Here is a 26674-nt window from a genome sequence, read left to right as displayed (position 1 = left end):
TCTCCTTCTTGAATGCTGAGAGTACAGACATGTACCACCACGCTCTGCTTCTCTCTCTCTTTCTCTCTCTCGCTTTGTATTGAGAAGATCTCATTCTATAGTCTAGCTGGCCTTGAACTTGAGATCCTTGTCTCAGTCTCGCAAGTGACAGGTGTGTCACTGTGCCCAGCTTGGTTTCTTTCTCTGAGGACTGTGCATCTGGGAATCCACCATGTTGCATTGAGAGGATAAAGCCTGCACTGCCATGGATTTAATCTTTCCTAGTGTGGCTGAGTGCAGCTGCTTCGAGCACTTGACAGTCGAGCAGCACTGCTGGGAGCATCCGCAGAATCACCTCCTGGTACCCAGGAACACATTTCCTTTTGGTTTATACCTAGGAGACAAATTGCTAAATCACCCAGACATGCTAATCTTCAGTTTTACTAAAAGTGCCAAGTAGTTTTCCAAGTGATTGTTTCAATTTATGCCCCGCTAGTCCCGAGAGCCCCTGTAGTCGTATCCTTTTGACACTAGCTTGATGCTAGCCACCAGGTTAGGCCAGGCTGAGTATGTGGAAGCCACAGGAAGAATGTACAGAAAGGTACCTGAAAAACCACAGGGCAAACAATCCCCCCTCCCCCAGGGCCTGTCCCAAGTGGCCCAAGCATACTGTTTCAAGCTGCAGCTTAAACACGAGAGTGGACCAGTGTTAACCACAAAAACACACTCCCCTAAGTCAACAGACACACGGAGCAGCAAAAGCATGCCATGGTTTGCTGCCAGGCACGCAGCCCACCTTTGCCAAACAGGACCCAGGCAAGAGGTGTGTGGAAGGAATGGAGTGATCTCATGGCTGGGAGTTCCCAGTTCTGGCTGGGCATTAACAAACAAACACATCTCTTATCATGAGCAAAGCAAGCAGGGAAACAAGGGCAACAGCGGTGACGTCAGGGGCTTTGCTCTCTGGCCTGGGGGGCTCTGGGGCTGTGGGCTTCCTTAATGCACCTACAGGATCAGCATCTTTGTACCTGCTGACTGCTCTGCAGCACTCTCTGCTGGAGTCAAAGGCCAGTGAGGGCCAAAAACCTGCACTGGAGACAGGTGGCTTATGGCTGTGCTTGGCCCCATCACTGCCCACTACAGTGGGCTTGAAAATTTCTTGGGTTTTCCTTCAGGCTAGGGGAGGAGAAGCTGCAGGGCGCTGTCAGGTTCTCTCCTCCCCGCTTTGATCCTTTGTCACCTCCTGCTGGCACAGCAGCTCCTCCCCAAGCCTCCCTGCCCCTGTCCCATTGCCAGCCCCCTCTCCCCACAGCAGCCAGAGTCAGACCTGCTGTGAGCCCTCTGACATCTGCTATCCCTTTACTGAGGGTGACAGACCAAGTGAGCTGTAAAAAGGACATGGTGCCACATAAGCAAATAGGGATCTGTCAGAGTCAGGCCCATGACCAACCCATATGCACGTTGGCTGCTCTTTGTGCTGGGTGTGGGGACCCTTTAGGGACTTCGGGGCCCCTGAGGCTGCCAGCCTGTGCTTGACTCTTGGCTTCACTTTCTCCCAAGCTCTGCAACCCCGAACAAATCACTAAATTCCTCATCCCATCCCCCCCTTCCTTTTTAGTTTTGAGACCCTTTCACGAAGCCCAGGCTAGTCTGGCTATATAGCTGAGGCTGGCCTTGAACTCACTGGCCTCACAAGCACTAGGATTACGAGTGTTTCTCACTACATTTTACTAATGCAGATTTTCACTGATATAGGGGTTTGCTATTTGGTCTTGGCTGGCCTTGAACTTTCATTATTTCCTCATTGACAAAATGGTGATAAGAACGTCTACCTTGAGTAGGTATGGTTGTATACACCTGCAATTCAAATTCTGGAAACTGAATAGGATTAAGAGTTTAGGCCAACCTGGTGTGGATGAAGATTCCAGGAAGGAAATTCGTACACAGAGCTTGCCACTGTATCCAGAATACAGTGAGAGTTGGGTATATGCCACTCACTGCTACAGGCAGATAAAGGTCAAATGTACAAAGCCACAGACAAGTTAAAAACTCAAAATGCTCTAAGGAGGCTTCAGTCCCTTCCCACTCCTCAACAGGATGCATCAGAGATATGGGGAGGTGCATGCACAGACCAGATGTGCCAACTGAATGCAGATATCCGCCCCCAACAGAATTACACTTTGTAAGACCTTCCTCTTTCTACTTTGCACACTTAGTATAATTGAAAGTACCAACAACCAGCATTAAGAGATGTATCCATCTATCTCCCGGGTTTGGGAGAAGCACTGGGATATGCATATAGATCTTCTGAGACAAAAAGTAAAATCCCAAACTCCTAAGCCTAGCAAAGTCACAGCCTACCTGGGTATAGGGGCATATGCCTGCAGTCCTAGCACCCAGGAGGCTAAGGCAGTGGTTCTGAGTTCCAAGCCAGCACCGACAGAGTTAGGGCCTGACGTGAACACAAAACAACAAACTTCAAAGGTCTGTCAGAAATTTACTCTCGCCAGGCTGAAGAAGCATTGGGCCAGATGGTCCGAGGCTGGCTGGGGAACCCTGTGTGTCATCTGAGAAGCCACTGGCATGGGGCAGCCAGTGGTCAGGTGTGTGGTGCCTAAGCCCAACCCTGAGTTTGCTCCTTCCTCGGTGGGAAGCTGGCTCTGCCAAAGCTCACATGCCATCTGCTGAGAGACGTGGGCCCACTGGAGCCTGTCTGCTTGGCGGCTAGGAGCGGCCATCTGGGATAGGCCACTCTGCAGGCTTGGAAAGCAGCCTGGGCTCCATGCTCCGTGCAGAGGCCAGAGGCAAGTGTGTGGACAGGGACGGAGCCCACCTCTATCCATTCCCCAGCACTGCCTCCGCCCTCCTGGAAGAGTTACAGTCATGGCAGAATCTGATATTAAGAGCTCCTCCTGCCCTGAGTCTAAGCAGCCACTTCCGGGTCTCGGGGAGTCCACTAACACCTCTCTAGGGGGCAGGCCACAGCTCTAAGCCTGTTTTAGCGAGGAAGAAACCAAGACAGAAGAACGGTCACCTGCCTAAGTCATGGGGCCAGTGAAGAACGTGAGTGGACAGATAGTCCATTGAGCTCAGATCCATAGAGAAGGTCCTGGGAGTGAGGGCAGACAGAGGCAGGGTGTGCTGGGTCAGCCAGTGGGTGACCTTGGAAAAGCAATTGTCTGGCTCCATTTGTGGAAGGAGGTGAAAACGGGACCTCTGTGGCAAGGGTTGAGAGAACCCGCTGGGACAATGCACAGCAAACATTAAGGTGAATGCCAGTCAACAATGTATGTTGCAGCTTTACTGCAGGTTTCAGGGTTGCTGGCAGGGAATTTGGGTTGTGTGTCTCTTTGCCCTGCCTCCATGATGGTGAGGTAAGCCTTGCTCCTCCTCCAACTCCAGACGATGGGAGGCCAGGCCTGAGGGCCTCACAGGACAGCTCTGCAAAGACCCAAGCCCAGGGCTAGTGGTCTGTAGGTGGGGGCAGACAAAGGTTTGTGCAGCGTGTATGTGACCGGGGGGGGGGGGGGGAGTGGGGATGGAGGGCAGACAGCTCATACTGAAGCCCAGGCTGGACTTGAACTGATGTTATCTGCTTCAGTCTTCCAAGCTGTGAGGACCACCCCAGCTCCGGCTCCCTGAGGTCTCGGGTATTTTAGACACACCTCCATTGGCCATCCTGTCTGAAGATCTATCTCCTCCCCAGTCACCCGTTTTCCTGCTATGTCTTCCACCTTATCACTATGTACCCTGGCATGGGTAAGGGACATGAAGCTGTCTTGTGTAGCACTGCCATCCCCACGGGAGCAGTCTTCAAGCTACCCTGCTGCCTTGGTCACTACTACACCCCCAAAGCCCAGCATGGGGCTGTGCAGTGATGACGTGTGGTAAGTCTTGGTGTGATGAGTGCATCACAGATCTGAGGCCCATGAGGTCAGGGTGGCACGGAGCCGTTTCCAATTACCAAACAGGACCAAAGCAGAAAAGCCATACCCCGACCTGCTGAAAAAGTACTGGAGTGCCCTGACCCTGAGTTCAGGGGATGTACTGTCATATCATCCCAGGGCTGGAGAGAAAGGCTTAGTGGTTAAGAGCCCTCACTGTGTGTGCCAGGCATGGTGGTGTCTGGGGCTTCAACGTCTTCTCTGACCTCCATGGGCACCGCAGGCACGTGTAAGTCAGCTGAATTCTGACACCATGAACAGGTCCAGTGTGGGGGAGGGGGGTCTAAACTGAGTCAGGTGACTCCCTGAGGTAGCTGAGTGGGGTGGCCTGAGGACGATGGACCGAGAGACAGGCCCTGTCTCTCACTAGAGGGTCCTAACTGCTCTGTATCCGCTTTGCCACAAACGAGGACAAGAGTACTGCCATCAGACAGCTGGCAAGACTAGAGACTGGTGTGAGCTCGCCAGCCTAGGCAGAGCGCGGGCCTGGCACTGCAGTGCTAAGTCTGTTTGCCGCCATTGCCACTGCAAGAATATAAGAATATGCATCTCACTGAGTACACACGGCCTGTCACAGAATATGCATCTTGCTGAGTACACATGGCCTGTCACAGAATATGCATCTTGCTGAGTACACACGGCCTGTCACAGAATATGCATCTCACTGAGTACACACGGCCTGTCACAGAATATGCATCTCACTGAGTACACACGGCCTGTCACAGAATATGCATCTCACTGAGTACACACGGCCTGTCACAGAATATGCATCTCACTGAGTACACACGGCCTGTCACAGAATATGCATCTTGCTGAGTACACACGGCTTGTCATTGCACCAGCAATTGCCCACGTGTCCTAAAGAACTCTGAAGCTGGAGAAGCTGTCCCCTCACAAGCTGCCTTGGGCATTCAACTGGCCAGAAAGATGAGCAGAAAGAAAGGCTGCCTAGGACACAGGTCAAGGACTGCCTGCAGCCTGGCATGTGATTTTGGGGCCCACTCTCCTCAGCTGCCAGAAGCCATGTGTCATCCAGTTGAAAGCCTCTGCGGGTGGGGCACTCGTCCTCAGCGCCTCATCTGCCTGCCAGGATGAGCTCAAACACTCGGCCGGCCCCAAACTCAGAGTACAGTCCCTGGCAGTGGTAGCCTGCTGAGTTTTTATGCCAGGGATCCCCAGCGTGTGGGCTGTGTCAGCTGGCGGTGGCCTCTCTGGAAATGCTGCTTTTCCATGGTTCTTCCAGAAGGTGCCATCACTGCATCGCTGCTGCTAACCTGTTTTGTCCTGTAGGGGACTAAACTCAGAGGCAAGGAGCAAGACAAGCTAAAACCACCTTTCTGTCGGATGTGGCAGTGCATGCCCGCTACGTCAGTATTCAGAGAGTGGAGGCAGGAGCTGCTCAAGGCCAGTTTGAGACACATGATCAGCTGGAGGCCAGCTTAGGCTCAAAACAAAAGAAAACCACCCCACCATTCCCACTGAGGACCTCCTCCTTCTCCTCTTCCTTTTGGGCAGCTCCCATGCAACTGTCAATCTCAGCACCAGGGCGGTGGCTCTAGCCCTAAGGTGGAGCGTGTCCTAGATCTGGCTGCCTATCTCTCTCACCCTCTCTGACCCACCCGTCAGTGCCTGGCCCAAGGTGTAGGTGTGGGATCCACACAGAGCCAATCAGGGATCCTGCAGGCATGAATCATCCTTCTGTATGGAAAGCTAGTACTACCTAGAAGATTTGGACAGTAGTGCCTTTGCCCAGGACTGAAGACAGCTTGCTGGACAAGAGAATGGCATTCATTACAAAATGGAGGCCAAGTCAGCTGAGCTGAGCAGAAGAGGCGTCAAGTTCTGCAGTCTTGGGGCTGGAGAGATAGCTCAGCGGTTAAGAAAAGTGGCTATTCTTCCAGAGGACCCATATTCAATTCTTAGCACCTACATGGTGGCTCACACAATGCACATAAATTAAAATAAAAAAAGTTCTGCAGTTTTGCAGAAGACCAGGTCAGTCTGCCTATAGCAGGTTCTATCCCTGACCTATACAGTTAGAGATCAGTGAAATCTCTGTGACTTGAAGCCAGCCAGAAATACATTTCTGAATTGGTGTGGGGTACATCACTGTGCCTTCCTCGGTTGCTGGAGCTGGCCTGTAATACAGGGATGGCTGGGTAGGACAGTGGGATTCTCTGCTCAGAATGGAGGTTGGTTGGTAGTGGTGAAAGCTGCTTAGCAAGATGGCAGAGCTTGTTGTGATGCCCCAGGCCCTACTAGACTGAGGTTTGACCCCTCAACCACACCTTTTTTCCTTATGTTCATTGGAGTCAATCTCTTGGGAAAAGATTTTGTGATCCTGAACTTCGATGTCACCTGCCAGATTCAGCTCTTGGCCTGGCTTCTTAGTGCTGCAACCTGTGTGATTTCTGAGTCTTAGTTTCTCCTCTGTAAAATGGAAAGACTCACAAGATCACATTACTGGGCCTCTTAGGAGACATAGCAAGGATGTCCTTGGTCTGGAACCTGGTAGAATCAGGACATGGAAATGGGAGGGGATTACGGTTCTTATTTATCCAGCAGGCACATTGTGCTGGGCCCTACCTCTCGAGTCCGGAAGATGATCCTGTACTGGTACTGAGGTCCGTGGTCCTTGTGATCCTCCAGCTTCTCCCGCTTGATGCTCACTGCCACGGGCCCCAGTTTTTCATCCACACCGAAGTAATTGGCATGCTCTGCAAAGGGAGACCAGGGAAAGATGGTCAGATGTCCGGAAGGAGAGGGCACAGGCCACGGCAGTCTGGTGCAGAGGGAGGATAAGGGGTTGGGTGCAGTCTCACACAAAGCCCAAGAATCCAAGGCCGATGGAGAAACCCTAAAAGTTTGATCACAGCCTGGCTTTCGGTGCCAGAAAAGCCACAGCCTTTTCTGAGTGTCAGCACGCTCATCTGACAAACAGGAACCCAGAGGCTCATGGTTTAGAGCTGGTGTGTGGGAGTGAGACAGCGTGAAAGGCTTCATACAGTACACAGCGGGTCACCAAGCCAGGGCCACTGAGATTAATCCTGGCTCTGTTAACGGCTTGCCTGGTTTAGCTCCCATTAGTTGTTGTGAAGTAGTTAAGCCCCGAGCCTAGGGAGTCTCCTGCCAGCACAAATTCGGGGTTGAGATTAGATATAAGGCTCCAGTCAGGTCACATGATGGGATTCTTAGCAGTCAAATGGGCTTAACTCAGCAATGTGAGGATTAATTGAGTTAGCACAGCACCAGGCTGGCGCACAGTAAGCACACAGCTTAAACGCTGGCCATTAGCAGCCCAGGGCCTCCCATTTGTTCGGGGCCCTGACACAGATCCCTAAGTCATGCCCGCAGCTGACCATGCTGCTACAGACCTGGGTAATGGAAATACTGAGGGTGACAGCCATAAATGAGCCAGGTCTCTGCTCCCCACTTTTTCCTGGACAAGCCACTGAGAATCCTACCAGGAAACAATTCTTTCTGATATCCAACTCTAGTAGGTTTTTTTGGGGGTGGTGGTGGTGGTGGTGGAACACACAGCATCCTGTGTGACTCCTGTTCCAAGCTTCTATGATGTTATCAGCAAAAATTCAAGAACACAGCAGATAACTGCTTCTTGTCCTCACCCTGGCATTCTGTATATTTAACCGACAGTCCCTGTTTTCAGATGCACCTGGGTGAAGGTGCACCAAGGCTAACACAAAATACTGGGTGGGAACTAATCAGAATGGCACACTACACTCTAAGGTGGGAGTTTACTCCTGAAGAGGCTACAGAATTTGTTGTTGGTTTTTTTCACCTATGCATAATGCCTAGCATCTCAGAAATCCCAGTACATGGTCAGTGCTCAATAAACATTCATCACAGGCCTCCACGGCTACAAAGAAGTAATTTTAGAAAGGCTACTTGAAAAAAATGTGGGGAGTAGACAGGTCTTGCTATATTATTATGTGTGTATGTAGACCTCACACTGGGAATCCTCCTGTCTCAGCCTCAGTGCTGGGATATACCTCTGCATCACCATGCCCCACCTTTACTTTCTTTCCCTTTTGAGGCAGGGTTTCACCATGTAGCCCAGGCTTCCCTCAAACTGAAGATCCAGCTGCCTCAGCCTCCCGAGTGCTGGAATTACAGATGTGCACTATCATATCCTGCTTCTAGGTGAGTTTTAAAAACCAACAAGGAATGGCCCTTTTCATCTTGGAATCCTGTGCTACTGAAAAGGACCCTCATGGTCCTCATCAGGACCTGGAACTTCCATTATCCCTTCACTGTTTGTCTTAGTGCCATTTTGGTTGGAGTATGGGATCCACTACAATCAACCCCTTTTCTCCCATGAGGCCAATCTGCAGAGTGAACCGTGTCACACAGTCAACAAGCTATCAGTTTGTTAGGACTGATAGGACACTCCAACCCACAGTCTAACTCTGAGATTAGCTCCGGAGACCCTGAGTCCCGTGAAGAACCTAGCTGACTGTTACATCTGACAAGAATCATTTATTTATTTTTGGTGGCACTGGGGCCTGAGACTAGGGCTGAGTGCTAGACTATGTCCTCCAAGGCACCGAGGGTGCCTCTGTTTTCCTTAGTAATGAGACGGGGTCAGATGACTAAGGAGTGGGTGTGCTTCAAAGACAAGCTGGGGCCCCAGCCACTCGCTCGCATCACCTTTGCCCACAAAGTAGTCCTGGTAGTAACGAGCACCCAGGTCCACATGTTCGATGCTGTACTGCCTGGGCCGGCTCTGTGTCCTCTGCTGCTCCTTGGGTACCTCCAGCACCGAGATGCTGGCATTTGTGCGGTGGATGCTCAAGGTGGGCTCCGTTAAGTGGGTCTCGCTGTTGCCCCCTGGGGAGCCCATGGAGGCCCGGGAGAAGCTGACGTTGCGCTCTTGCTCCCCACCGATCTCGTTGCGGAAGTGTGGGCAGCTGAGAAGAAGGTCATTGCTATTGTCATCCCCCAGGTCCTGCTCCAGGTTCTCTTTGCAGTTCAGATCCTCCGTGCTGGTGAAGGCTGGGTCCAGAGTCCCCAGGCTGTGGGCCCGGGATGCTGGGAGTGTCACCATGGCCGAGGCGGCTGAGGCCGCTGAGGCCCCTGTGGTGGTGTTGCGCCTCTGGGCCACTGACACCCTGTTGGCAGCTGCCTCATTGAGGTCAAACAGCAGGCTCTGCACATCAAAATGGGCGAAGCTCTTCTGGCAGACCCAAGGTCTACTGGCTTCCGGGGGGCTTCGGCCCTCCTCAGTCTCTCCCAGAGGCCGCCCCATTTCCCCTTCAGGCTTACTGCTCCTCAGTTTCCTGAAGATGGACGAATCTACAGTGTCCCCACTGCCCAGACCCCACGCAGGTTTCTTCCGGGCCTTCTCCTTCTCCTTGAGGGGCTGCAGAGTCTGGAGACTATCTTTGGCAGGCTGGCCATTACGGGCGTCTCCCTTGGCTCCACAGCTGCCCGCCGAGAGAAGGGTGCCGGGATCCACCCGCAGGAGCTCATTGAGGCTCTGGGAGCCACGAGCCTCTGGCTGCTCGCTGCGGAACTCATTGAGGATGTCAAAGAAACTCTGCTCTGGCACACCCTGCACGTCGATGGAGGATGTGCTGCCATACTCTCGGAAGAGTGGCAGCACCCCTGGGTGCCGGCTCCCCCGTGGCTCTCCAGGTTCCTCCACGTCACACTCACTGAGGGTGATCTCGCTGCTGCTTCGATGTCGCAGAGGAAGGAAGGCCCGGCCAGGGGACCGGGGCCACCCATCCTGGAATTCTACATCTTTAGACCTTCTCCTAGAGAGTCGATGGAAAGCTCTGGACCCTAAGGAAGCTGGAGTAGTGGAGGGGAGCTGTCCATTCTGTACGTTTCTCATGGAATGGGCCACTTTGGTGGACTTTACACTATCTGTGTCCTGTGAGGGGCTGGGATTGCTCTGCTCTCTCAAGGCTTCTCGCTTGGGTGGCCAATCAGCCACTCTGGCACGCACACCCATCTTGGGCATCGCAGGGGTGGTGGGGCTAGGGCGGGTGGTGGCAATGGCTGGGCTCTCACCAAGAGGCTGGGACATACTGCCATTCTGGGCCCAGAATCCCATGGGAATGTAGTCCCCAGGGTGGGGCCCAGGGAGGATATCGGTGCCCCTGGCCCCACAGCTGGCTGCCAGGTCCACACCATCATTAGGAAGAGGTCGATAGGTGGTCATAGTCCTTGGGCACTAGAGTGCTGCTGCCCCTGGAAGTCGTGGTACAACGCTATGGGGTCCACTGGCCCTCAGCCATTGTTTAGGCCTGCCAGTCCTGGAACAAAGGGTGCTGGCCCCCGAAAGTGCACTTGAAGGTTGTGAGCCTGTAGAGTCCAGTTCTTCACCATCGCTGTGGACAGCAGTGCAAGCGCAATGTCAGGAGGCAGGTGTCATCCAGGGGGCTCCAGATGCAGGGGCTCAGAAGGGCAGAAAGAGCGGTGGCTGCAGGCCATGGCCTGTGGATGGGGTGGGCATCTTCCCAGCCATGCTGCAAGAGAAGAGAAGGGAAGGGAAAAGTGAGGCGTGACCAGTACACTCTATCCCCCAAAGGCAGGAAATGTGGCTTTTTTTGGTGGAGGATCCAGCTTTACTCATTTGAAAAGATGATTATGGAGTGAGCCTGCCTGCCCTCCCCTTCCTTCCTTCTTCCCTCCCTCCCGTCCTCCCTCAGACATGGTCCTGCTATGTAGTTTTGAACTTGTAGAAATTCTTCTGCCTCTTCCTCCTGAGCATTGGGATTATAGGAGGGCACCGGTGTGTCTAGCAAGAGTTTTGATCACATACAAAGCAGAGAAGGGACTGGGATGGCCGCCCCGTCCATCACTAGCTCCAGCTCCATTAGTTCCTTCCTGTTTGTTTCATCCATTCATCCAGCCATCATCATCATCATCATCATTATTATTGGTCCTGGGGATTGAAACTAAGACCTAGGGCTGGAGAGATGGCTCAGTGGTCAAGAGCATTGCCTGCTCTTCCAAAGGTCCCGAGTTCAATTCCTGGCAACCACATGGTGGCTCACAACCATCTGTAATGGGGTCTGGTGCCCTCTTCTGGCCTGCAGACACACATACAGATAGAATATTGTATACATAATAAATAAATAGAAACTAAGACCTATGCATCCTAGGTGTACGCTCTACCACTGAACTACATTCTTAGACCTCCTTTTCCCCCCTTCATTACTGTATTAAAAACATTCATTTATTGTGTCTGCTCTTGAATGCCAGAGAGCATGTGTAGGGGTTACAGATGGTCTGTGGGAGTATGGAATCAGTTCTCCTTCTACCACTTGGATCCTAGGGATTGAACCTACGGTGAGGGAGTTAGTTCTCTCTTTCCAATATGTAGGTCCCAGGAATTGAACTCAGGCCATCAGACTTGCCAGCAGGTGCCTTTACTCACTGAGCCATTTTGCTGGCCCCTCTTCATTTTTAAAACGATTTCATTTTTACTTTCTGTACTCCTGGGGATGGTATCAATCTCCATGTGTCAGGCAAGTGTTCTACCACTGGGGTAAACCACCAGCCACCAGATCATTCCATCCATAAACACTTTTCACTTCACACCTCTAGCAGAGGAAAGGAAAGGAAAGGAAAGGAAAGGAGAAAGAAAGAAAGAAAGAAAGAAAGAAAGAAAGAAAGAAAGAAAGAAAGAAAGAAAGAAAGAAAGAACCACCACCATCTCATTTCATATCCACCAAAGCCCACAGGATTCTTTATCAGCCAGTGATACTGTCTGCCTCAGGTCCTGGTCTCTGCTATCTCAAAGGGTCTTTGTTGAGTTGGTTTGCTCAAGAGGAGCCAAACAAGAGCCCCACTCTGCCTGGCGGATGCTCTTCCTGTCTCACCCACTCCACCACAGACATCTTCCTTTGTCCCACTGTACCGCTTGAGCAAGGACCAGAGCCCTGTCCAGTGTGATGGCCACCCTCGGGATCCCTGTGGTTCCGTTTAGCATGCTCCCTTTCCCTGTATTTCCTGTAGGCTGATGGAACTGCGTGTGCACAGAGGGCAGACTTACTGCCTGCCTGCTCTACAGCCTACTTGATCGGGCCTTCATGCCAGGAGGGGAGGGAAAATGACACAGACAAAACAGAGCCCCAAAGAACTCCTGGAGAGAAGCTGCCAAAGTAAATGTTCCCAGTGACTGGGGTGGTTAAGACACTCATGTCCAATCTTAGAGCCTCCTTGCGGAGCCCCCTTCCTCCCAGGACTCCATATTGCTTCTGAAAGAAACCTAAACTCCTTCTCCTGGCCACAAGCCAATAGATCTGGCCCCTAACTACTGAAAACACCTGTGGCGCCTTCCTCACCTTTCCAGGGTGCTTCCAACCCATGTTACTTGCCAGGCCTGTCACCCAGTCTGCTCTTTTCCTGTTGTTCTAGCAGTTGCCATGAACCGAATCTCTTTTGTACGGTATCTGTTTGCCGACCGCCTCCACCTCTGGGCTGTCAGCTCTAGAGTGGTAAGGTCAGTTGCATGGCTCACAACTGTGTCCCTTACCCACACTCCTGTGGGGGATAACCTGGCACTGTTTGGAAATGGCGTCATTGTGACACACTCTGGTCCACAGGCCACAGGGAAGGAGTTCCCATTTCTAACTCTCCCCAGAACCACTTCTCTCTTTGTTTCTCCCTTGAATGAAAACCCCCTGCTGGATAAGAAGCGAAAGAAAGAGTTCACTATCTGGAGAGGAAGCTGCCTCTTATTCCCGCTAGCAGGACTGACTTTATTCAAGACAGCACAGTGCGGGGGTGGGGGGGTCGGGGGGTGGATAGGAGGTGTGGGGGTTGAGCACCTGGGCTGGAGTGACCTGTGACTTTTCTGTCTCTTACCCTGTCTTAGACAGTGTTCTAGTGCTGAGGAGAGACACCATGAGCATGGCAATTCTTATAAAAAGAAAGCATTTAATTTGGGCTGGTTTAGTTTCGGAGGGTTAGTCCATTGTCATCAAGGCAGGAGCACGACGGCCTGCAGGAAGACATGGTAGCCAAGACATGGTGGCTGGGAGTTCCACATCCAGATCTAAAGCAGCAGGATGAGAGGCACTGGGACTAGCTTGGGCTTTTAAAAGTTCAAAGTTCACCCCAACAAAGCCACACCTACTCCAACAAGGCCATACATACCTCTTAAATCCCTCTCAAGTAGTATCACTCCCTGAGGACCAAGCATTAAAATATATAAGCCTATGTGACCATTTCTATTCAAACCACCACAGTCTCTGAGGCTGGGCATAGCTACTCTGGTAGAGACCCCGAGAGTGCTTGTCTAGTGAGAGAGTGATGCCCCCGTGTGCTCATGAATCATGTAGTAGGTGTTTTCTAACATATGTTTAGAGGTACAGCGTGAACGTCAGGGAAAAACAAAGAGGGGCCTGTGGAACAGGTTCATGGACCCAAACAGAAGAGACACCAGCCTCTGAGATGGGGAGAAGTAGGAGAGGGAGGGGAGGGATCAAGATGGCCTGTTTTCTGTGGGTGCCCACGAGTCAGGGGTACAGGAACATTCCGTGAGAAACTTGAGAGATGGCACAGGGGGAAAGGCCAGACCCAGGGAGAAAACAGGAAAGACAAAAGGGGCGAGGGTGGGGGTGCTCATTGCGAACTACACACCAGGGGCATGGTCCTCAGACACTCCAATCTGAGAGCCGAGACTACTGGGTCACCCCAGCTTTCCAAAGCAATCAGAAATCTAGAATGTCATGCAATTTTTCCCCATCTAAAACGCGAAAGCGGCAGGGGTGACAGCAACAAACCCAGTGTGCACTGCAGAGTTCTGGGAGGAATTTCAGGAAACCCATGTGTCTGAGTTCCCCCATCTCCCTGCTTCTCCCTGCTTCATATTTCCCTCAGTGGCTTCCGATCTGTGAAAGGGAGACGGTGTACCCTAGTACCACAAGAAGAGACGGCAGGCTTCGCTCTTCATGGTGAACCACTGCCGTGTGCTTGTGTTTCTGGTCTATTAGTGAACCCTTTGCTTCTGCTGAGCCTTGCAGGCACTCCACTGATGCGCCACATCCCAGGCCTGAACTTTCATCCTCCATCTCCTGTTTTAGACAGGCTTTCACTAAGTATCTCAGGCTAACCTTGAACTTGTGATGCTCCTGCCTCAGTGTCCTCTGGAATACTGGGATTATAGAGGTGCACCACCATGCCTGCTAGTTTTATGACAACTCGACAGAAGCTACAGTATTTAGAGAGGAGGGAGCCTCAACTGAGAAAGTGCCTCCATAAGATCCGGTTGTAGGGCATTTTCTTAATTAGTGATTAATGGGGGAGGTCCCAGCTCAATGTAGGTGGGCTAGGGGGTCTTTGATTCTACAAAAAAGCCGGCTGAGCAAGCTATGAGGAGCAAACCAGTAAGCAGCTCGCTCCATGGCCTCTGCACCAGCTCCTGCCTCCAGGCTCTTTCCCTGCTTGAGTCCCTGCCCTCACTGTTTTTGATAATGAACTGAGGTGAGAGAAATAAACCATTTCCTCCCCAAGTTGCTTTGATCATGGGGTTTCATCACAGCAATAGAAACCCTAACTAAGACAGGAGCATTACTGAGAAACTACAATGACTGTCCACAAAGCAAGGGGCAGGCTGAACGTGGGGAGAGAGGTTGGGTTGCAGCCTCTGGTGACTGGCGGGTGTCACAAGGTGGAAATGTTCCTGTTCATATTCATTTATGGACTGAGTCTACCATTAAAGCTTTAGCTCCGGAATACAGGGATGCTTCCCAGGATGGCCTGTGCAGAGCTGTGCTCATGGAGGGTTATGTGGCCCAGGTACTGCACAGATGGAGACTTTTTTCCCTCTGAGGTCACACTGGGGCTGGGTGGGACAACTGGTGGCTTAGCTGGAAACCTGACTTGCTGTGGCATGCACTCCTGACAGATGAGTTCTCCTGATGGAATCTGGCTTCCAGTTCTGTGGACACTGTAGATCACACCTTGCTGTCAACACACAGATTTCTACAAGCTGGGGGCTCTGCACGGAGCTGGATCTCTGTGCTGTGCTGAGTGGTGCCCACAGCCTCTGGGGCTTGGTGAGTTGTCCCATGTTAAAACACACTGAGGTCTTCCCAATAGGGCAACCAATTATGAGAGAAGCATGGTATGTGCCCAAAAACCAAATGGCTAGGCTCCAACAGTGGTGTGCCATGGACCAGTGCTGGCAGTGACACAACCTCATTCCTGCTTCTCCATCACCACTGCCCTCCCAGGCTGAACACCCCAAACCTGAAAATCTGAAACACTGTAAGTACCAAGTGGGCACAGGGATGCACATCTTTAACCCTAGCCCTAGAGGTAGAGACAGAGAACATCTGAAGTGCAAGGACATCCGTGGCTTGAAGGCCATTCTGGGACATGAGACCGCCCCCCTTATTTATTTATTAATTTTTAAAGGTCCATGTGCCAACATGATGCTACAAATGGAAAATTCCACTGCTGCTTTCTGGTCCCAAGCACTCTGGACTCCACTTGCACTCCCATTCTTCCAGAAAGCTTTGAAGGGAGCTCCCCCCACCAGTATAGAAACAGGGCAGGGGGGGCAGAACTTGGGGGAGGGGAGGGGGTGCATCTTGAAACCATGGGAGGCTCACAGTACACCTGGGCCTACAGAGTGTCACTCTGGGACACTGGCTTAGCTTTTCCTGGTCCTTACTCACTCTTGCTCCTCTGACCTCCCCATGGTTCTGTATGTTCCTCACGACATTGTGTCTGAATGAGATTACCAAGTTTGGCTCCTGGGACCACATGCCAAGAAGGTGGCTGAGAAAGAGTGAGTGGGAGAAAGGCAGGGTAGGCCCAGTGTCAGCAAAGGGTGATGCAAAAGGCAGCCAGCAGGACCTACTGGGCGGCAAGTGACCAGATCACATTTAAAGGGAGCAATGAAGACCTAATTATTTCCTAACTAGGGGGCCAGGGATGGTGGCTCTAGTCCTGGTTGGAGAAATAGGGCCATGATGTTAGGTGTGTCCTATCCTTTCCTGCTGTACAACTCCACACAGTAGGGACATCCACTGTACCCATTTCAAAAATGGGGCACCCCGTTTGGCAGGTAGCACAGTTAGGACTCAAACCATGGAAGTTTGGCTCCCATCTTTGACCACTCTGCTCTAATGAAAGTCAAGTGTGCTGTGAGGCTACACGGAGAGGCAGCAACAGCCTAGTGGTCCCAGGTGGAGCGATGGGTTTCTTCCTGGTTGCCCGATTCAGTGGAGGTTTGAGCAATACCAGGGTCCATGTTAAAGTACCCCAATCTCATTAGGAGGAGTTGATGCAAAGACAGTCATTAACCCCACAACAGTGATCCAGGCCTTGACCATGCAAACCTGCTCTGTATTCAGTGCCAAAGAACTCAGAGGACTCGTGTGTTTAAACTGAAAAGGGCAGTGTGTATCTACAGCCAGTCCACTCCACCCGGCTCTAGTCACCTGCCCTGCTTTTCAGGGTGTTTAATAGGCATGACTTTTCCCTTGGGGAAGAGGAATCGTGAATAAAAATCACACACTGGAATTCTTGGTGTGCATTCTCTTATTTTTATACCACGGCATGTCAAGGCAGGTGCATGGGTGTTCACAGGGCTGCTAACAGAAGAGCCTCGACGGCCTAATATGCGTGAGCAGAGAATAGGCTGAGTGAACCTGGATGACTCAGTCCAGGAAGGACGAAGCACTTGTAGCAAAAGTGAGGCAGAGCAGTGGAGGAGAAACGCGAAATGTCCATGAGCCCGAAACTGGGAATGAGAGCGCGCACTGACTGCATGCTGACAGCCCGAATGCATGCTTGTAGCATGTTAAGTCAAGGGCTTTATGTATGGGCCTATTTAATCCACAGATCAAGGCTGGGAGCAAGGGGCTAACGCCACCCTTGTTTTAAAGCTGATGTGCCCCGTGTGGTGGTGCACGCCTTATCTCAGCACCCGCTGGGCTGACCAAGAGTGTATAAAATGGAACAAACTCTGGAGACTCACTAGTTCACACTTGGGCAGTCCCTGTATGAGCCTTGCTCTCGGGCCATGGTACCCAAACCACAGTGAGTCCTAAGGCCTGGTGATGACCCCACCACACAGAGGCTGAGCTCACTCAAAGGCTTACACTGCCACATCTCTGTTTTATTTTGTTCTCTTGTGCAGTTGAGTTCATATAAGTTAGAGGCTCATAAGGAGAGAGAGAGACACACAGCTAAAGAGTCAACGCCTTGAGAGTTTATGCTGCTAGCTCTTGGAGGTCTCCCTTGCACAGCAGCTGGAGCATCGCAGACTGAAGCGAAGACCACCCAAGTTCCACTCTGACTGCCACCAAACTAGCTAGATCTCGGGCAGACAAAGAGGAGCCTTTCTCTGCCTCCATCTCCTATCTTTAAGATGGAGAAGAGGATACGGCTTCAGTCTGAGCACAGTCCTACATCTGCTTATGTCAAGGCACAGCACACTCACTGCATGGTGATGTACCCATACATCAAGCAAAACAAATGCAGCCTTGTAACGGCTCCTTTTGAATTACAGGAATAGCAAGCCCCTTTTCCCAGGAGCCCTGAGCCTGGGGTGGGGAGGTAGCCCCTGGAGCACCTGTGGGACCGGATGGGTGAGTGAAGGTGTCACACCTCCCCCAGAGCACATGTGGCTTGAACATCTTGTTCCAATCTGGACACAGTCCCACTCTCTGCAAATGTGACTCGGAGATGCACAATTGGAAAGAGATGCTTCCTGGCCACGGTCAGGAGCAGCCCACCCAGGAGCAACAGCTATGTCCTAGAAAGGGGGAGGTATGGCAGAGACAGGCCTCAAAGGCAGGAGGAAGAGCCTGTTGGGGTAACTACATGTCAGGAGACAGAGCCTCTGCTCCAGGCTGCCTGTGGGTGTCTCACTAGCAAGCTCACAGGCAAACTACAGCACAGGAGTCCATGGCTGCTGCTTCTCACTGCTGCCCAGTATCTCCATTGCCCTCATAAGGCACAACAGTGGGTGGGTGGTTCCCACAGATAAAACACTGAGGGGTTCCCCCTTTGAGGCTTGCCCCTGTGGCCAGGCTAGGCTCCTAGGCAGAAGATGGCGACCCGTCAGCATGGAGCCTGACTTGCAAGCTAATTCTAGCTAATTGCCACCGAAACCTGCTAAGATCACATCTGTTGGGCCTGGAGATTAAATCAATATTTGACAATCTTGATTAAACACAGCCAGGGAATCCTTGTAAAAAAAACAGCTGTTCAAGCCCCATCCTGTTCCTGGGGGGCGGGGGAGGGCTGGGCTGGGGAGTCTTCACCTGAGGATGGCTGTGTGCTGGGAGGATATTGGGGGTGTGAGTGGAGACCCCAGGAGAGTGATCAGAAAGGCTTCTGTGGGGAGAAAACAGAGAGAAGGGGGTGCTGGACATACCCTAAACTGAGCCTTGACTCTTAGGTAGCCTCCTGCCACAGTGGTTTATCCTAAGTGGCCCCTGATCCCTGACTGCCATATCCTTGTCAGAGCACAGGACAGCAACCCCTGGGGCTCCAGCCTCTATTTACCATCAAGGGAGCACTGAGGCAAATGCACCCAAACTAGGGAAAACAGGCGAGATGGACACAGGACGGGAGAGGAAGAGCGCGGACCCACACCCGGGTCTGGCTGACTCCAGGTCGGTCCTGTGACCCCTCGGCAGTGCAGCACCACTCGGTAGCACCAGACGTCACCAGTGGGAGAAGCCCTGCCCTCCACATCTGTGGAGTTGAGGTCCAGCTGCAGCCTGCTCCATCCAGTCCAGAAGCCTTCTCACAGCAGGGGTGTCCTGACCCCCAAGCAGCACCAATCTCCCCCCTTTCCTACTTTGTTTCTCATCAATGAGTTGTCTTTATCCTCTGCCGATCCTACATGGCACTTCTGTGGGGGACTTATTATCTCCCCCACTTTACAGAGTAGAACTCTGGGGCTCAAAGCAGCAAGCCACCCACTGAAGATCACAGAGAGTCCAAAGGTCTGGATGGGTCAGAAACTTCCGTCTACATATGTGTGTATGTGTATGTGCCTGCATAACTTTATGAGTACAAGAGATTTCAGATATCCTGGAACTGTTGTTTAAGGTAGTTGTGGGCGCTTGGAAGCAAATCTGGGTGGGTCTTCTAGACCTTAACCAGTAAACGTCCTTCACTGTTGAACCATCTCTCCAACCCCTGAGATCTAACCTCAGCCATTAGATCTGTCTCTGGAGACCTGAGGATTTGTTTGGTTCTGCAAAAGCACCTGTTCTGGCTGGTGTGTGAGGTGCACACTTGTGAAACTACACTAGACAGTGCCCTTGGCCGGTAGTGCTTCCACTCCCTTTGTAGCCCCCACCCACCCATCCATCATGGGCAGGGGCTGTGTGGACTCAAACCTCCAGACCTTCTGGGGAAAGAGCACTTACGAGGCAGGGCAGGCCAGGAGACTAGGGCTGTGTCTCAGAACAGTCTCAGAGCAACTTAGCACAGGTCATCTGGGGACAGAGGAAGGGACCTCCACCCACCTTCAAAAGGGAGGTGGGCTCCTGCTTTCCTCCCCACAGTAAGGAGGGGAGCACAGACCACAAGGGAGGACAGGAGGACAGAAACATGAATGCCAGCTCTACGCCTGCAGCAATACACAGAAGGCTCTGGAAGGTTACAGTTTCTTCTCCAGCCCACTGGCCTGGCTAGCAGATCCTGAGAGCTGGTTGCTCTGTTTATGTATCATTCTGCCCCTGGGCAGTGTTGCAGAGAGGGGGCCTCAGGCCAGATGGAAGAAGACAGACTGCAAGATGCACAACACACACACACACACACACACACACACACACAAAGTACATTCAGTGGAACTTTTCTCCAGGTAATGTGGCAACCAAAATAAAAATGCTCTTACCCTCTGAACCAGTAATGTTACTTCTGGGAATTGATCCCAAAGAAATAACTAGAGTAAAAGAAAAGTATTAATGGCATTGATTATAAAGGGAAGCAAAGCAACAGCATTGGCCCCCTGATGGCTTATGGAGCATGGCCCCACATCACTGACCATAAACACTCCTGCAGCAAAGAGTACACACATGCATTCAGAGAGAGGCTGGGAAGACTGAACAGAGCCAGTCTGAACTCGCTCTGTAGCCCAGGCTGGCCTTGAACTCAGAGTCCCGCCAGTCTCTGCTTTCCGAGTGTTCGGGTTAAAGGCATACACTGCCACTACTACTACTAGTCCACAATCTTGACTATGGTCCCTTGGTGTCTGGAATCAGGGTCACCAGCATGGGCTCGGGAGAAACTTTCCATTCCTTCTGCTTCTTTGCTGAGTCCTTTCCTTGTCAATAACAACCCCCTCCCAGCCAGAGGCAGGAGCTTTGCAGACACAGACACACACACAACACACACACACAGTTGGATGAACCGGAGACACATCGGAAAGTGCCACTCCCAGAAAAAGAAAGTTCCCTGGTTTCCAAGAAGGTTGTGTGTGTTTAACAAGATGAGAACAAAACACAGGACACGGAGAAAGGACCTGGTATGTCCCCTCTTTGAAAACCACCTCTGACCACAAAGGCTCACCAATCTGCAACTCTGCTTCTGTTTTGGCTTTTCTGTCTTTCCTTCCTTTCTTCCACTATCCCCTACCCCGAGACAGGGTCTCATTATACGCCTGGTTGGCCTGAAACTCACTAGGTAGAACAGGCTAGCCTTGAATTCACAGATTCACCTGCCTCTCCTCGTGAGCTGGAATGAAAGTTGTGCACCACCACACCCAGCGCCTTCTGCTTGTTGCAAAGATGGGGGTCCCACTACTGGTAACTCAGGCCAGCCTCAAACTCTCTTTTCCTTATCTGTGCTGACAGGGATGTGCCACTGGAAGCTTGGGTATTTTTTTTTTTTTAAGGATTATTTATTTATTTATTATGCATACAATATTCTGTCAGTGTATATGCCCGCAGGCCAGAAGAGGGCACAGATCTCATTACAGATGGTTGTGAGCCACCATGTGGTTGCTGGGAATTGAACTCAGGACCTTTGGAAGAGCAGGCAATGCTCCTAACCTCTGAGCCATCTCTCCAGCCCTGGAAGCTTGGGTATTAACTCCACCACTCTTCTCTGTTTAGCCAATCCACTAACTCATGTTCTGTCCAGGGACAGCCCTGATTGGCTTCCTGAGCTGCCTGTCTACCAGGTGCTTCCCCTTAGACACAGCAGCCAGAGAAGAGTAACACCAGGGAACTAGTCACACCTACTTGTGTGACCCTCCTCGCAGAGGTCATCTGAGATAATCCCAGGCAGCAGGAGACCCACTTCCCACCAGGCCCTGCTCTAAGCACTGTTCAGTGCTGGCTCATTTGATCAATATAATCTTCTAGAGAGATACTATTGCCATTCCCATTTCATATATGAGAAACTGAGGCACAAACAAAAGTACCTTATATAAGGAAGGCTACACTGTGGATAGAGGCAAAGCTGAGTTCAAATCCAGTCCACTGACTAAGAATGTTCTTAATGGCTAAGCTTTCCTGGCCTTGCACCATAACTAAAAGTGGCATTGTCCATGGCTTGAGGGCACCCTGGAGCCGGATCTGAGTGAGGGCAGAGTTCACTCCGGAGGCACTCCCCAAAGCATTCCAATTCCTCTTTGCTCAGCCACCAGCTCTGAAGCACACACCTCGCTTTATTACCTTTGGGTGTGAACGCATTAATCCGTTGGTGTCTGGAATCAGGGTCACCAGCACAGGGTCTGGAGAAACTTGCCATTCCTTCTGCTTCTTTGCTGAGTCCTCTCCTTGTCAATACCCCTCCCCAGCCAGAGGTTCCTTCATAGATGTGGACACACAGACACACACACCCCACTTCTGGCACAAATTTGTCTTAATTAGGGTTTCTGTTGCTGCAATGAAACACCACGACTAAAGAGCAAGCTGGGGAGAAAAGGGTTTATGTGGCTCACACGTCAGCATTGCTCTCCATCACTGGAGGAAGCCAGGACAGCAACTCAAGCAGGGCAGGATTCCGAAAGCAGGAGCTGATGCAGAGCTATGAAGGGGAGCTGCTTACAAGCCTGCTTCCCCTGCCTTGTTCAGCCTGTTTTCTTATAGAACCAAGGACCACCAACCTAGGAACGGCACCACCCACCATGGGCTTGGCCCTCCCCCAATTGATCACTAATTGAAAAAATGCCACACAGCTGGTTCTCGTGGAGGGATTTCCTCAACCGAGGCTCCTTCTTCACTGATGACAGTAGCTTGTGTCAAGCTGACACACAAAACCAGTCAGTACAACTGACCCCTTGTCAACTCGACACACAAATGCATCACTACTGAGCCACTACCCTTCCCTTCGAATTCACTCCTAAGATTTCGCATTAAAATCACGATTTTTTTCTTTGAGTCAGGGTTTCTTTGTGTAACAGCCCTGACTGTCCTGGAACTCGTTCTGCAGACCAAGCTACCCTCGAACTCAGAGATTTGCCTGCCTCTGTCTCCCGAGTGCTGGAATTAAAGGTGTGCATCACCACTGCCTGGTAAAATCATGAATAATTTTTAAAGTTCCACAGTCTTTACAAATTCAAACTCATTAAAATTTCAGTTTCTTTAAAATATTCACTCTCTATAAAAAAAAATCCAAAATCCCTTTTAAAAGTTCAAATCCTTCAGCTGTGGGCTCCTTTAAAAATTAAAATTAAATACCTTCTTCAAGAGGAAAGAACCAAGGCACCACTTCAATCTGAATCCAAGCAAAACCAAACTCCAACAGTATATATAAATAACTCAATTTCCAATTATCTGTGATCTTCTAGATTTCTGCAAAGAGCCAAGGTAACTTCTCCAGCTCTGCCCTTGGCAGCACACACAGCTTGTCTGCTAGGCTCCAGGCCCAGTGAAGGGATGGACGTACTGACAAGGTGAGCACAAGCAAAGAACGGACACACTCCACTGTGGATGCGCACACACCGGACACACGTACCCACCAGCCATGGTGCCCTAGGAGATACAGATGTTAAAGTGAGGAGTGTGGGCTGGGGCAGTCTTATGGGCAGGAGCTTGGGTAGAATGAGAATGAACACCTGCCACCAACCTGTCCATGGCCCAAGGCCAGTAGTGACCCTGAATTGGGCCTTACAGATTCGTGGGGACACGTGAAGCACTTTTTGCTGTGGTGTGGATCTGTGGACAACTCAGTACCTCAACTAGGGGACTAGAAACGTGAGATGTGGCAGAGAACACGTAACAATGTGGCCAGCTCTCAAACACAAGCTGTTGGGTGAAAAACAGAAAGTACAAATCCAAGGCCATTTCTGGAAGCTTATGCTTGTCTGTAGACAGTGTCTCTCTATATAGCCCAGGCTATCCTTACTCTGTAGACCAGGCTAGCCTTGAACTCACAGAGATCCATCTGCCATGGCCTCCCCAGTGCTGGGATTAAAGGCATGCACCACCACACCCAGCTGATAGCCACAGCCGTACCACAGACACTTTGAAAAGAGGTAGTAGTGGCTGGAAGGACTGAGAAAAAAGGAAGACAATCTACCCAGGGACAGGAGGAGGTAGTCGTTTTTTCTAGCAGCAGACAAGCTGCGTAGCAAGTCTCTGCTGCTCTTCCTGTGGGGATAGGAGGGTGAAGGAGGCACACAGGAGGAGCAGGACACAGGGCACAGTACTTCTTCAAAGGAAAACCACACTGCTTTGTTCTCAAGAGCCACCAAATCTGTTGAGCCTGATGCCATCTGTGAGTGTGTGAGCTCCAGGCAGGAACAGAGCAGAGAGTCTCTACCCTGTGGTGGGCACTGAGATGTAGCTCAATCCCCACTTCCCAGCTCTAATTGGTCAAAGGCAACAGGGTAAGTTGTTCCTCTCTGATCTGACTGGCCAACTGGCAGGGACACACGACCTAAGCTGGACCAATTGTAGCCAGAAAGGATTTATCACTCGAGGGGGAAGGGGCTCTGATGTGCGTGTGCTCTCTCAATGCCTGTAGGCAAGAAAGCATGTGGCTCTATTCTAGATGTCACTGGAAGCCATTCTGGGACCCAGGGACATGAGGAAGAAGCCAGGATTGAGGGCTGGTATCTGGGACACACATGTGGAGCTGCTGATGTCACCCACCTCTGGACTTCTGGAACATATCAAACACCTTTCCTGTTTGGCTAGATGGTGCCAGCGTGTTTGTTATTTGTAAGCACAAAATTCTGATGGAGATGTGCAGGCTAGCCAGCCATCTTCTCTGTCTTTCTAAGACGGGGTCTTGCTATGCAGCCCAGGCTGGACTGGAACTTGTGATCCTGTTGCCTCAGCCTCCTGAGCACTGGGATTATAGACAGGTGTCACTACACCCGGCCAGCCAGTTCCTTTTTGATTATTAAAGATCTCTACGAGCGGGAAATGGGCAGCAGCAGCAGGAACAGGAAGGCCAGCCTCCCCCGTATAAAGAGATGGTTTGCAGTCCTGTGTATATGGGAACCGCCAGCAGTGGCTCACCGTATTCCCCCCATCTTCACAACAGCTGCTGCGCTACAGCAGGTCCCCGTGTTCTGCTGCTCCTGATAGCAGCAGGGGGCTTGTCCCCAGCTGCTGGGCTGAGGATGACAGACAGCCCTGAAGCCGGCTGGCTCTCCTGCAGCTGCTCTGTTCCTGCATCAAAGGTCGGTCTTTAGGATCTGGGACACTGCTGTCTGCTCTGAGAAGGCACATGGCCTGAGGACCTCAGCACGTGGACCTCTCTAGACTCCCAGCGTCCCATCACCCCATCAGATGAAAGGGCAAGTGAGAAGAGTGGGAACAAAGGGCCCTGGGTCTGATTGCTTTCTATCTGTAAGCAGTTGGGTGCCTGGACCCACAAAGCACTGACAGAGCCTGTCACATGAATCTGGAAAGCACTGGGCAGAGAGTGCCACACACATGGCCATTTCATTACAAATGTCATTTGACAGTGTGTAACTCTTATTTAATCACTGAAGGGCTGGAGAGATGGCTCAGCAGTTAAGAGCACTGCCTGCTCTTCCAAAGGTCCTGAGTTCAATTCACATGTGGTAAAATGTACCTGTTTTAACAATATATTTGATGACTTGTGTGGGGGTTGGTTTTTTTCTTTTCTCGTGTTTTGTCTCAGATGTTGGCCTGGAACTCCCTAGATAGCTGAGGATGACCTTGAACTTCTGATCCTCCTGTCTTGACCTCTGAAGTGCTGGGATTACAGGTGTGAGCCACCGTGTCCAGTGTATTAGCTACTTTTCTCCAGAGGGCTAAGAGGCCATCGCCATCATAGTAGGGAAGTGTGAGCAAGCACCAGACATGGAAGCAGGAACAGCTCATGTCTCAGACCACAAGAAACAGAGGAAGCAAACTCTAAATGTCACCCTAGTGACACACTTCCAGCAAGGCAAAGCCTCTTAAGATCCCCCCAACAGTTGGTGGGGGACCAACTGGTGACCAAGTATTCAAATGCCACAGTCAATGGTATGGGACATCTTATTCAAACCACCATAGTTTTTCGACATATCTACAATTGTCCTGATATCTTCAGATGTCCTGAACTGAGCAAATTGTCCCCAGCACCCCAAACAGCACCTCTTCCTTGTCCCTGCTTCTAAGGAAAGGGTCTCACTAGCTCACCTGTGTTTGGGGCCTTGTAGAGGTCCAGGTGTAACACAATTAACAAAAACTCAGAGGCAGATATTGGGGTTCAAACTGAAGATCAGAAAAGCAAAGCAGCCGGCCATTGGCTCTTATCTCTACCTCAGACCGAAATGGCGATCCTGCCTCCAGGAATCCCAGAATGAGACTGAGCTGAGAGCTGTCTCCTCCCGTTTTATAATCGTTTCTAGGGCTGGGATTAAAGGAGTGCACCACCACTGCCTGGTCTCTATGGCTAACTAGTGTGATTACTGGGATTAAAGGTGTGCGCCACCACTGCCTGGTCTCTATGGCTAACTAGTGTGATTACTGGGATTAAAGGAGTGCACCACCACTGCCTGGTCTCTATGGCTGACCGGTGTGGCTCTCTGATCTTCAGGCAAGCTCTCTTTATTAAAATGAAATATCACAATACCCAGTGATGAAGATAAACCTCTTTCTACAGGATGATGAAGCCGGAGCCAGGGCAGCTTTCTTCCCTCCTCACCCTGCTAAGTGTGTGGGCAAATGCAGGAGAGCGACGAAGCAGCCAGGGCCTGGAGCCACCCTGGACCCTGCTATTTGGGGCTCGTCTGCCATCTTCCCCTCTGCTCTGGTGGCTAACTTCTTTCACATTCGGGAACCCAGCTGCTGGTCTCTCACATCCGATTCTTAGACCCCCATCTCTGGAAAGCCACTAGAATCACAAGGAAATACAAAATCTGGTCAGCTCTCCCCAAGGCCTGAACCCCCTTTTCCATGTCTGGCCTGAGGGTCAACTCTTGACCTCTTGTCCATGGTATCCTAAGCTCTGCCCATTTCCCATATCTGCAGAACCCTCCTCATTCCTTTCCCACAAGGCCTCTCTATGTAGCCCAGGCTGGCCCAGAACTCCAGCTCCTCCTGTCTGAGCCCCATGCCTCCACCCAGTACTAAGATCACAGACATGTCATACCATGCCCAGCACCACAGAAAAGGTTTTCTCTTTTTTAGAGACAGAGTCTCATGTAGTCCAGGCAGGCCACTAACTCATTATGTAGCCCAGGATAACCTTGAACGCCTGACATTCCTACCTCTACCTCCCAAATGCTGGGATTACAAGTATACATCACCACGTATCACTAGCAATTTCACAAATGAGATTTTTTTTTTTAGATTTTGCATTTTCACACACACACACACACACACACA

General features: G+C 51.3%; 1 protein-coding gene across 4 annotated transcripts in view; it reads right to left on the bottom strand.

The window, feature by feature from the left end:
- Positions 1 to 26674, bottom strand: part of Sipa1l3 (signal induced proliferation associated 1 like 3) — a 205307-nt gene that overhangs the window by 78124 nt on the left and 100509 nt on the right. For all 4 annotated transcript variants that reach the window (XM_075986135.1, XM_075986127.1, XM_075986144.1 and 1 more), the window contains 2 exons: positions 8592 to 10417; positions 6510 to 6640 (listed from right to left, as the gene is read on the bottom strand). In XM_075986135.1, the coding sequence (XP_075842250.1) occupies positions 6510 to 6640; positions 8592 to 10110 (1650 nt within the window). In that variant the 5' untranslated portion in view covers positions 10111 to 10417. The remainder of the gene's footprint in view (positions 1 to 6509; positions 6641 to 8591; positions 10418 to 26674) is intronic.

This window comes from Microtus pennsylvanicus, chromosome 1, assembly GCF_037038515.1.
Source record: "Microtus pennsylvanicus isolate mMicPen1 chromosome 1, mMicPen1.hap1, whole genome shotgun sequence".
Taxonomy (NCBI): domain Eukaryota; kingdom Metazoa; phylum Chordata; class Mammalia; order Rodentia; family Cricetidae; genus Microtus; species Microtus pennsylvanicus.
This window is presented reverse-complemented; position numbering and strand designations above follow the sequence as displayed.